General features: G+C 36.3%; 1 protein-coding gene across 1 annotated transcript; it reads left to right on the plus strand.

Annotated features, from left to right (window-relative positions):
* The first annotated feature begins 7,507 nt into the window (after positions 1 to 7,507).
* Positions 7,508 to 12,222, plus strand: anxa3b (annexin A3b). Its single transcript, XM_026273407.1, has 14 exons — positions 7,508 to 7,631; positions 8,076 to 8,120; positions 8,243 to 8,290; positions 8,380 to 8,467; positions 8,616 to 8,710; positions 8,797 to 8,910; positions 8,999 to 9,089; positions 9,201 to 9,280; positions 9,386 to 9,442; positions 9,958 to 10,051; positions 10,197 to 10,292; positions 10,459 to 10,517; positions 10,647 to 10,769; positions 11,865 to 12,222. The coding sequence occupies exons 2-14, from the start codon at positions 8,106 to 8,108 to the stop codon at positions 11,925 to 11,927; spliced, it is 1,023 nt and encodes a 340-aa protein (XP_026129192.1). The 5' UTR covers positions 7,508 to 7,631; positions 8,076 to 8,105; the 3' UTR covers positions 11,928 to 12,222.
* Positions 12,223 to 13,076: the final 854 nt, after the last annotated feature.

The raw sequence follows: 13,076 nt of genomic DNA on the forward strand, positions 1-13,076 counted from the left end.
ACAGGTTAGACACATTATTGAATTTTACATGGATGAAAATTGGGCTGCTAGGGAGACACTTACAGTCTTTAAATCAGTGTTGTGGGAAGTTACTTTTAAATGTAACACACTGCAATATTGTGTTACTCCATAAAAACATAACTGATCACGTTAGTTACTTTTAATGAAAAGTATGCATTACATTACTCTTGTGCCTATTCTTTATTAAAGTAATCTGATTATGTAACTCGTTTACTTGTAAAGTGTTACCCCCAACACTGCATGACACAAACTGAATAAAGATCCTAGCTCAAGAAGAATTTTCAGAACACACAAGTCTCATTTTTTTACTTTCAGAAAGATGATTCATCAGGCAAACAGTAAGTTGTTGAACAACAGCACAATCCATTGAATGCACTTACTTCAGCCTCATTTCCATTCCTGTCATAAATGAAATATGGCGCAAATCTGACCACAGTCTATTCTAGTTGGGATTTTAGTCTGTGGAAATAGTTTCCTTCCGGTTGCCCTCCATCCAACCTGAACGACCTAAACCTGTGCTATACGTGCAATTAGATCCCTGCCCAGGGTGCGCTCATTAGATGGATCCTATTGAACAGAAACGTCTTTGAGTTTGAAGTGGTTAAACTGTCATTTCAAATCGTCTGGACCTTGTGATTACCAGCACGGGAGGAATTATATATTTAGCTTTAAGTCCGTGGCGATTTCCTGCCCCTGTCTTGATCCTAAGTGACTGGAGCTCTAGATGCCCCCATCTCCACGGAGTCTCCATATCCCCCCGGGAGGACCGTAATCAACGGCTCAAAGCACGGAGGGATGCAAGATGAGGCGAGTGGGGGCACGGCATAGGCCTACATGCATGTATGCACAGAGCTGAAGTCTTTACTGCACAAACGAGGAGGAGGCAGCACCTGCCATGCAAGCTAGTTAAAGGCCTCTCACTGAGTCCGCGATCACTAGTGTCAGTGGACTGTAGTTTTGTGTCAGGAACAGATTGGGTAGTGGTGTGAGTGACTGCTGTCTAAGGCCACCAAGATTTCTCAGCAAGTAGCATCTAAAAATAGTATACAGTTTACTTCAGGAATCTGAGGTGGTTGGAGTCTCACACACTGACTTAAAATAAAGCTTCCGAAAAGGGACTTTCAAACTATTTTTGTTCTGAAAAGAACCTTTCAGTGAATCGTGGCCGGCTGCATCTAATCCTCAAGACTGGTCATGCATTTTCTAATTTGGTCATGAAAAAGGCAGAATGGTTTTATTTGTGTTGGAAAAGTGAGACTGATTTCCCCTTGACAAGTGCTAGCTGGTCAAACTACTGTAGTTCTTAAAACATGGTGGCTAAGTTTATGCAACTGGCCCCTGCTCTTAAAATAACTTTTTTGTCTTAGTGTGAAGAACATTTCAGTAATCTAAAGATACTTTTATCCATTGGGAAGGCATGGATGTTAAAGGTGCTTCACTGAATCATTAAAGCCAATAAATAACATATATATATATTTTTAGTGGCATAAAGTCTGGTCAACTTTGTAGCACATTAACTTCCACAAGAAGGACATGTAAATCAACCGACCACATTGTATTGTTTTTATGTGTCCTTTAGAGGAGGTTCATCTCAAATAACGCCAGCATAGGAAAAAAAAGTTGGTCATTCTTATAAGAAATCGGCGCAAATCAGGAAAGATTTTACATCTATCAAATGTATAACATGTGCTAAGTTCGTAGTAAATCTAGCCTCTATCATGTTTGCTTCATACGGTTTTAAATAAATCCAAAATTATTGATCACTTATTGACTGGATTCAATTAAATGACTAAAAATATAATGTGGTGCAACCATTAAGTAGAAAGTAATATCATAATTTCCTTAAACGGTGAGTGTACACATCTTAGTCATTATTTAAAAAAAAAAAGGATTTTGTAGGTTTTTCAAGGTTTTTAATATCATGAATTATTATTTATTAATATTACATGTTAAGGAATCACATCATGACATTTTAAAAATGGAAATGTCTTTGTCTATGCATTAAAAAAATCTAATTATGTGATATTTTAGCTGATTTATTGATCTTGACAGACATAATAAGCGTCTGTGGTCCTCTCCGTGATCATTTCCTGTTGTTATGATTGTGCTGGTGTTGCTGGACCACGTGACCGATTTCTTGTTTTTGAATTTTATTAAAATACTTCAAGAATTATTTTTTTTTAGTTTTTCTTCATTGTGATATCAGGATGGTTGTATCACGGATATATATTTTCGACAAATACAAGTCTTTGTATTTTTTTTTTTAATGTAGCCTACTTTTAGATAAATTAATAAATAGGACAAGAAAAAAATCCATATGTTAATTAGTTATAATGCGAAATTAGTCACAGGCTAATGCCCCCCAGAGTTCAATGTCATCAGAGAGCGGGCTCATGATGCCTCACAGAGCCCCTCTTATCAAACACTAAGTCACAAAGAAGAAGGATTAATGCATCTGAGTCCAATACATGAAAAGCGTCATTAAAGAATCGTCTTTTCGAGGGTAAATGCTCGGAGTGGACAGGAAGTCTACTAATCTGTAACCTGATGCGTGCGCGAGGAAGGAAGGACTCAGGAACCAGCCTTCAGAGCTTTCACCAATCATATTCATCACAGAACCCAGTCCAGCCTCATTAGACCACAGCGCTGCACTTAACTAAACATCTTTTCCATAAAATAAATGCTTCCAGGTTACCCTCCGAGCAGGTCGCGCTCGCATCTGATCTCAATTACCGCCGTGCATCGGTCGAGGCTCGAGCCCGGCCCATGGCGCAGTGCTGGACCTCTGGATCCACCGGCTGGAAGCGTCCTGTACGACACATTAAACAATGGGGGCTGGGGGGCTTATTGAATAATAGGTTCCTCATGGGTTCTTTCTCGAGGAATATTAATTACGAGACGATCCGAGCCTTTTTGGGGTCTTCGGGTGAGCGCTGTGAGGGGAAGTGAGGCCCAGTGCAGCGACGGTGCACTGTTTGAGGGGTTTAACTGTCATTTAGGGAGGAGATCGGACATTTGGTTTGTAGCTCAAGAGGAGATCTTTCTCTCCAAAGGGTAAAGAATTTCATGTGGATTGAGGTTTTGGCAGAGTTTCCCAAATTAATAGAGTCTTTCAGCATCTGATTTTTCTTACGGTCGGTGGAAATGAAGAAAAGAAAAGAACAACCCAGAGCTGCACTGCATATGTTTTCTACTGGCACGGGAAAAAAATACTTGTTTTCTCTCAAACAGGACGCCAAACTAACAAAAAAAAAAAAAAAAAAAAGCGGGAAGAGTTTGTTTGTCTGTCTCCTGTGGTCCTTGGATCCTTGACGACGCATATCAATCTTTCGTCTTTTTAGTCTCGCTGTGGTTAGTTTTAAAAGCAGCAAAGGCTTCATTTTAATGTGTTTGTTAGGAAGGAGCATGTATATACAATTAAAGCCTCTTATTTAGTCATTTCTCCTGATTTAGACAAGACTCCACCATGTGGCTGCAGACAGAAGGACAGCCTCCCGACTACTATTGTCCTTCTTTATAGGATTTGAGCAATTTTTTGTATTTTGTTCTGATGCGAATAAATAATGTTTGGGGATGGGATCTGTATTTATTTATTTTTTATTTTTATTTTTGCTTAGATTAGAGTTCATAAACTTTAATGGCACGACTAAGAGTAGGTCAGGCTAGTTATGACACTTTGTACTTAGTTGAATATTTTTTGAGGATATACAGTAGGTTAAGAAAGAAAAAAACAACACAGTTCATTTAAAACACGTTACAGTATTGTCATAAAAGGATCCTGCTTATAAACGGCATATCATAGATAGATTTAAGCAAAAGGAAAAAAGAAAAGAAAAACAGTTTAGGCATAAGATATTGTAATTAACACATTTAGAAACATGGTAATTGTATTATTACATTTTACAATTATTTTACTTTTACTCCAGTAAATGTATAACATTTAAAATGTCAACTCGCTCCTAAAAAAAAAGAAAAGAAAAAAGAAAGTCCTCAGAAAGTCTACAAGTCAACCTTCACTTAAGATCTGTACTAATTATAGTTGTCGATTGTCTGAATGTATTTTATTGTTTTCACTATAATCCAGCTTTAGCAAAAATCTGAGTTTTCAAATAGGAATATTTGTTTTTATTCATTTTTATGGGGGGAGGGGGGTCGTAAATACAATTTTTGGAATACATTTTGCACATATTTACACAAATTATAAAATAATAATTTAAATTAATAATAATAATAATAATTATTATTATATAGTAAACATTAATATGGAAAGTATAGTAAATGTTTGGCTAATGTTCGATAGAAGTGTTACGTGCAGAAATGCTGAAAAAATGTGATTTTAAAAGTTAATTTCATATGCGTTTCAGGCATTCATTTAGCAGATGAAATACAATTTAATGAACATATTTAAAAACAAAAAATAAATAAATAAAATGTTAATATCAGAGGACAACAGTTAGCAGAGGAAAATATTATATAAGAGGAAATTAAAAGCTGGTTTAAGAGTAATTGGTTTTGCCAGCAGCTTACCTTTTTAGTTTAGGCCAAGCAATACAATATGAATACAAATACATTTAAAAATATATTTTTATATTATCTAAACGCACAAATCTTTTTTTCTTGGTATTGTTGAGTCTATTTATATCTAACTGAATCAAAGTTTTTTTATCTCAAATGTGCTCACTTTATCCATAATAAAATTGTAGATATCATATTTGATAAATGGAAGTAATTGACTCTGGGTTCTGGCTGTGCCTCAGATATAGTGTGAGCACCAAGCTCTTCTGGCTCTCTTGATAATCCCACACTGTTCTGGATCAATCTGCACTCGAGACGTTATTCCGGCTTCGGCTTGGATCGTCCGCTGCTTCCTTCAGCCCACAATTTCCTCAAGGGTGCTGCACTGGAGACGAGACTATAGATAACAGTAGACTGGTGTTTTACATACACTCAGCTGGCCTCTCGTGAAATTGAAATATGAATGTATCTACAGCAGTGGTGTGGAGAACATGTGATTTAGAGAAGCTGCAAACCTCAACAGCTCTTGACAAATGAGAGCTGAATCAGACTTTCATCAGGCTCTTTACTTTTCACACTATATCCGTTTCTCGTTTCTGAGAAATGTCCACGAGGTCAGGGCTTTCGAAAAATAAAGCTAATTGTGTGTATATTTGACAGTAATGACCAGCAGAGGGAGACAGCAGACAGTGTAACCCGTAAGAATCTGTTACTGGGACACCGGGGCAAGTTGTCACAAGCCTCGAATCTTAGTCATAGTAAAACCTTAGACTAAAAAGCCAATATCTTTAATTATTAGCAGTGGTTTTTGTTTATTAGCGTCAAACGTCTAGTTCATTTGATCCCTCTTGAATCTGTATAATTTTCGGGAACTAAAATGACAATATATTTTTATATTTTTGTAATAGTAAACATCTGAACAAAATAAAACTACACGAGTGAACTATAAAAAAATTTAGGAATGTTTTCTTTTAACTAGGTTCAACTTTTTTCTTCAGACAAGATTTTTGTAAATGTCAGGTTTGAGGGAAACTAATATCAGTTGTTTTAAATATTTAAATTTATCCATTTGGATGTTTTTATCCTCAGTAAATTTAAATGCATTCAAGGTAGGCATCATATTTATGAGTTAAATAATTTCTTGTGATTTAAAAAAAAAATTCTATTATTATTATTAATAAGTAATTTAAAAAAGACATTTACAAATAATACATTTATTACAATAACAGCCCAGCCACCAACTATTTCCATTATTGCAATTTCATGAATTCTTTTTTTAAGAAGGTTTTTTTTTTTTTTTGTTAATTGTACTGTTTATATTTTTTTATTATTATTTTTTTATTTTTCTGAAAACCATTAAATCGCCTACACCAAAAAAAAATTATTTACTCTGAAACTTTTTTTTTACTCAGAAATTGCTAGTAAACTTTCATAAAAAAAAAAGAAAAAAAAAAAAAGGCAAGACTCTGAATTGAAAGAAATTTTTACAAATCAAAATCGAACAGTATTTTCTTTTACATTGCATAGTTTGAATGTAATTATTTTTTGGTATGCTGTGCAAGATTATTAACTTTAATATTTCGCAAAATGTAATGTAAATGTTCTCAAATGAGTGTCAATAAGCTGCAGCTTTCCATTGTGACAACTTACCCCATACAGTGTGCCAAGTTAACACGTTTACTGAACTAAATTCTTTTTCCTAATCAATAATTGTAAATATTCAATAGCTTTTTGGAGCTGAGACTGCAGAAATACATTGTTCTGACACTGTTATGTTCCAGCAGTAGGCCTACTGTTATGCAAGTGTGTCATTCCCTGTGTATATTCCTTATTTATGTGAGTTGTGCTCCGCAGTAATAATATAATGGTCTGTATTAGTTAAGCACTCATTTTTATTGCTCCCTCATATTTTTCCATGACGTCAGAGTGATTTTTGTAACCCCGCTATCAGATAGGCCTACCTCTCTCTCCTGTCTGCTGTTTGTCCCGAAGTAAGGATGCAGAGGGAACCTGTCGGTAACCTGTCGGTAACCTGTGGTTGTTTGTTCTGTACGGGACGGTCATATGGTCGGTGGTTTCCATCTATCTTCTCATCTGTGTCTACCTGCTCTGCACTTCACACTGTAAGATTCATAAAGAGCAGAATCACGTGGAGAACAACCACTTTGGAGACATCGTATAATGAGCTTGTAATTGGCTTACATCTTTCTCTGGTGAGGATTGTTGTTGGGCTTGTAAAAATCCCAGTTAACTACTCATTGTGCTTTTTTTCTGGTTTAGAATGACTTCCACAACTTAACTGAACAGGAAAGGACTAGTTAAATGCATTCTTTGTATTTGTTTTGTAGTTAAACATATGTAAAAGGAAGACGTACTGTTATTACTTTTCAGGAAATGATACTCCACATAAATGTTTTCTTCCCACCAAGATCTAAGACTTGTTAATTGTCCATTAAACAGTATAATGTGCTCCTCAAGCAGGAACATTCAGTAAGCTCATAAACATATTTATATGTGACGTTTCATGTTTTAGTTTTATGACTGTGCTAACAGCTGCTGGTTCTGGCAGAAGACCCAAAGTTAATAACACAATCAATCAACTTCCTATAGTTTGCAGGATATTTTGAAGTGGTGTTTAATTTTAGTTGGGGTCATTTTCCGGATATGAGGTTTCTTGCTCATTTTGGCATCAATATACAGCTCCCACGACTTATTAAACTGGTGTGTGTGTGTAAAATATGGCCTTCGTTTGTCACAAACTAGTCCATTAAGACCAGGCCTAATGATCTCAACTCCACAAAAGAGTTTGTTTTTGGGAACATGAGATTTTATTTCCGAAGACAGAATAAGCTATAAGAAAATAAATATCTGCTAAAGGCAAATAAAACTAGCACATTGTAAATTTTGACTGGTTTATCACCACATTTATCACTTATCTTTGTGATTTGTGGCTCTCAGTTGTGGCCACGTATGTAAAACTGGCGTGGTACACGAGTTGGTGATCTCATTTTGATCTCATATCCTCTGTGTTTGGGTGTAGTCCCAGAGAGACCCGTGAAAGGTGTGGCTTACAGTGGACGGACGCTTTAACAGAGGTAAAGTTTACAGTTTTCTTCCTTTGTCCATATAAAATAGCGTTAAATCCAATCGCGCGCTTACCGACATTGTCGAGTTTGATGTTTTGTTTATTACGGTGTTGCCAAGTTTTCATCTGTGAAAGACGCCATATTTCCACGTTCTGTTGGGTTTGATCTCAGCGAGCACATAGTGATGTTAGCGGATTTGGTCATGCTCTTCTGAATACCATATGAAATTGCATAGAGAATACACTTTGCAATGAGACCTAGGCTATATAATCGGGATTTAATCTTTCATTTTTAACACGTATTTCATTAATGCGTTAAAATGGCTTGCGTTAGGAGAATTAACGCTGCTAAATGCTTTTGAAAACATCCCAACTTTCCTTAGTGACTAAAATTATGTAAGTTAAGAATCTTTTATATTTATGTTTACCATAACTAGATAACATCTGTTTACAGAACTGAACCCCACCCACAATAACAGCAGGGATGTCTTCTGTATGGGTCAGTGCGGCTGTTTATTACATTTTTACTGTAACCATTTCAGGATAGAGTGACTCTACATTTACATTTCAGTGATATTTACTGATGATAATACTTTGGTACTTTCTATTTTCTGTTTTCAGGATGATTTGGATCTTCTCCTGGACTCCCCCTCCTCCTTGACTGTAAATGTAAGATTGTGGTTGTATTTTATACAGTTACACATTTCATGTAGTAAGTTAAACATGCTTCTGTATTAACATGATCCATGTTTTCTAAGTCAACGGTACGTGGCACCATTAAGGAGAAGCCGAGCTTTAATCCAGCCGAGGATGCTGCCGCTTTAAGGAAAGCAATTGAAGGCATTGGTAAGTCACTGACATGGGTGTGGACTTTAGTGAACTTACACTAGTGTACACATCCAGCTCAGATGTTGAAATCCTGTTGCTTTCTGTTTGCTGGCTGTTTGCCTTCTGCACAATAAGGAACTGTGTGTTTGCGTTTGTAATTCCTCAGGCACTACTGAAAAGACTCTTATTGACATTCTAACTCAAAGAAGCAATGCCCAGCGCCAACTCATCTGTAAAGCGTATCAGGACGCCACTGGGAAGGTAAAACCCCAAATTACCTGTACACACGTTGAACTAAGTGATGAATGTTGTCTGATATATAATAACGGGTATGTTTTTCATCTTAGACTCTCTGTGATGACTTGGAAGGTGATACACATGGACATTTTGAGGATATTTTGGTGGCCCTGATCACTCCTCCTGCTAAGTTTGACTGCCAAGAGTTCACACGGGCTATAAAAGTACACAATGCATTTTCTTTCTGCCTTTATTTAGAATTCAACCAAGATTACATCAATGAAGTTGTTAACAGATTGAGTTTGATCGCAGGGTGCTGGTACAGATGAAAGCGTTTTGATAGAACTTTTTGCATCACGCTCCAACCATCAAATCAAAGCTATGTGTGATGCATATTTGGCTGGTATGTATTTTTTAATGTTACTTATTATATATTTTCCTTTTAATATACTTTTCTTTCCTTCTTACTGTACTTTGACTCTTGGATGCCATTTAAGTGTTGTCTATTTTCCAGAAACCGGAAGAGCTCTGATTCACGACCTGAAATCTGAGGTGTCAGGGGACTTTGAAAAGACCTTGTTGATCCTCGCTGAGGTTCAGTCAAATCAGTGTTTTTGCTTTTGGTCCTGCATCATATTTAAATTCATTCAAATGAGTGATGCTGCTGTTTCACTTACCATTTTTCTTTCTAACTAAAAGGGTAAGAGGGTTGAAAGTACAAACGTGGACGTGGCAAAAGCTAAAGAGGATGCCAAGGTGAAGTGAAAACACTATCGCTGATGTTTTATCAGGTGTATACATAAGTACAATCAAACTCGGTAAAAAGAATCAAATAAAAAAACTAAATTTCCAATATATACCCACATGCGGCAGAGTAAGTACAGAGTCTTGCTACTACTAATGCATAACATGAAATTAACCCGTGGCAGATCTACACAGGTGGAACTGGGGAAGGGGGAGGGTTTTTGAAGCACACTGGGACTGCTACAGCAAGCGCTAGCCAAGTATTTGAATATTAAGCAGCAGCTCATTGGCTGCTGATGCAAAAAGAAACCATTCAGTTGTGCCGTGTGAATAATGATGTGATTATATTAGATTTAGTGGCAAGCGCCATCTTTAGTTTCATGACAGAACTTTGTATTTTATCTGAAAGAACTTGAAAGAAGATCCCACTGACTTCCATTATATTTTTGTTTTCATACAGTTGAAGTCAGTGGGAACCAAAACTGTTTGGTTACCAGCATTTTTCTTCTATTTTCCCCACGGTGCAGATCTTGTATGAGGCAGGAGAGAAAAAGTGGGGAACAGACGAGAGCAAGTTTATCGACATCCTCTGCCACAGGAGCGTTCCTCAGCTCAGACAAAGTACACCTGCTGGCTTAGTTTCAGATCTCTCATTTTATAAACTGTTTTGAAATCATTCTGAAAGAGCTCTGAAACCAGTAAGTGAGGATCAGTGTTCCAGTTTACTTTGAGTTGTGTAAATCACGTCTCGATCTTTATCTTGCAGCTCTGGTTGAGTATAAGAGTCTGAGTGGAAAGACCCTTCAGGAAAGCATTGAACGAGAGATGACTGGAAGACTGGAGGATATTCTGGTGGCTATAGGTGATTATAAAGGTTTTTTAAGTGGTATTTGTTAAGGCACCTATTCCTCATAAAATGCATAAGTGGTTTCAGTTTTGTTTAGCTTTTTTTTTATCTTTTGTTTTATTTTATATTTTATTGTTTCATCCTTAATTTTGTAATCGAATTGAAAATGTCTCTGCTTTAGTGAAATGTGTGAAGAGCGTCCCAGCATACCTTGCGGAGCGTCTGTATAAAAGCATGAAGGTTAGAACTGTCTTTCTGTATCCAGTTCCCTTATTTTGTCACATTATATAAATGATGTACAGTGAAACAAGATTCTGCAATGCCTCTATAAGCAGACTATTTCTGATCAAGAAACACCTGTGCTTTCAGGGTGCTGGGACCACTGAATCTACCTTAACTAGAATCATAGTGAGCCGTTCAGAGGTCGACCTGCAGGACATCAAGGCGGAATATAAGAAGCTCTTTGGCACTTCTTTATACTCTGACATTGCGGTAAGAAGCATTAAATGAGAATTTGTACACTGTACATTACACTGAAAAAATATACTGTAAAAAAACCTTCACCATTGCCACTGCAAGTAAACTTCACAAATAATCACATGTAACACATTTAACATTACTTGTGAAATTTTGAAGTAGAAAAATTAAAATAGTATTTTCTTGTAAAAACATTCTCCTTAAACTTAAAAAAAAAAAAAAAAAAAAAAACACTAACCCCCCTATGGTAATTACAACATTATGGTGGCATTCATGTGCACTCCATTTGAAAACACATGACTTAAAGGCGGCTATAGCCAAGAGAACACACACAAGGATCTACTACAGGGTGGGGCTAATCACCAGTCCCGCCCACTGAGGATGTCAATCATTTTATCTGCAAATCCTTATTATACACTGGTCAAAGTTACCGCCTACCTCACACTTTAACCAGATCCGTTCTAGACTAGCCTCAGATGTCACGCCCATGCTAAACATCTGATGCATACGGGACACAAAAGTGGCTAGAACCGAGACTAGAGCCGTTCAGATATTACTGAAGGTGTACATACGAAAATGGCACAGAGTCTTGTTATTATTTTCTGACCCAAATCGCTTGTAGTGAAGATTATGACTTTTGAAAACGTAGAGTAGGCTTCAAGGCAGCATTTGGCTGATGCATCTTGAAGGGGTTCATAAATTGAATTTGTTAATTCAATTTACTGCATGACAACACCCAAAGTCATATAGATTTCTCTGAGGTTCAGTGTAAAACCAAATACAAAAACATGTTTAACATTGTACTACAGCATTCTTTTGACACGCTTTGGACTGTGACCTGACGTCCCCATTGTAATCACAAATCTGCTGCTTTAAAGTATTGTCATGTTTCCATATTTTACCGTTATTACTTTACTAGTATTACTATGAAGTTGTTATTGCCCTCCAGTCCCTTCATTTTTGCCACTCTAAAACCAGTGCTTTTAACAGAAATTATAAATATATATCTAAATAATGAATAAATAAAGGTTGTAAACATTTAGCAAGTGCAGTATAAGGTTTAATGTCAGTAGTCACATTCATAATGTCTTTTTTATGTCTTTATTGTAGTCTGAAACATCGGGGGATTTTCGTCAAACCCTGCTGAAGATCTGTGGTGAAGATGGCAAATGAATGTACCCACTGCCAAAGACGAATACATCACTGCTGAAGTGCTATAATGTGAAAGAGTGTCCAAATATAACTTTATTACAATTAAAATACTATCAGTAAATCAGAAGAGCTTTATGAAATGTATTCTTGAACTAACTTTATTGTTTGTAATCACAGATACCATGTATGCTTGGTTTAATAGTAACCCTAATAAAACTAAATATTTTTAGTATCAGAAACTGCATTTTAAATTGACTTTTTTTTACACACTGTGTATACATAATGAAGAATAAACTTTTTTTTCCTATGAAATTTAGCGAGTTGTGATAGTCTTCAATGTGGTGTTCTGTCCCTGATCCAGCAGGAAGCAGTGAAGGACATGTATTTGGTACCAAAAGGGGTCAACGATTAAAATCTTTTGGGATTTCAGTGGGACAAGCATTTAAGAGACTGCTCATTTTGCCTTCACACACATAAGCACATATATTAAAACAGAATTAGGATGACAACTGGTCATAATTCAGATGCTGAAATTAGACTTTCAATCTCATTTGGAGATTATTAATATCTAATCCCCCAAGACAATGCAGATTGTCATGAGAAAGTGATGTTTGCAGATGCTGCTAAAGCCAACAGAAGATTCTTAACTCCTTTCACCAGTAAAGAAACCACTGATGAGACTTGAAACGGGTTTTAATTTGCTCTGGAGCATTTGTGAGGTCACCGACAGATTGTGGAAATATTTGAGGCCCAGAAGTATGATTTCATTCTCATGAGATATGGCTTGCATCAGTGCTAATACTTGGAGATAAAGCAAGACACTATTATGAGCGTTTATGCAATGAAAATTGATTTTACACACAGTAATTTGGGTTTTATTGAAATTCATCAGACATCATATACACAAAATAAGGCCAGCACGTGTGATTCACATATTGTTCATACTGTTCATAATATATAAGCTGTTAAGTAAGAGAAAAGCTGACCTCTAAACCACATTCTCTCTTTTCAATTAGTCTTCAGACTGGAAAAGAACAATGCACTGGAAAATCCTTAATGCCACTAGAGTAGAACAAAACACTCGGATTAAGACAGATTTCAACATGATTAAGACAATTCAGCTCTTTTATTATGCCAAAACTCCATGTAAGATGGTATCATTATGTATAT

The sequence above is a fragment of the Carassius auratus genome, chromosome 10, assembly GCF_003368295.1.
Source record: "Carassius auratus strain Wakin chromosome 10, ASM336829v1, whole genome shotgun sequence".
NCBI lineage: Eukaryota > Metazoa > Chordata > Actinopteri > Cypriniformes > Cyprinidae > Carassius > Carassius auratus.

Bases quoted from the DNA above. Each gene is read 5' to 3' on its own strand.
- anxa3b (XM_026273407.1), top strand. The intron at 8,468-8,615 runs GTAAGTCACTGA...GTAATTCCTCAG, and splicing joins GAAAGCAATTGAAGGCATTG to GCACTACTGAAAAGACTCTT. The intron at 10,052-10,196 runs GTACACCTGCTG...TTTATCTTGCAG, and splicing joins CGTTCCTCAGCTCAGACAAA to CTCTGGTTGAGTATAAGAGT.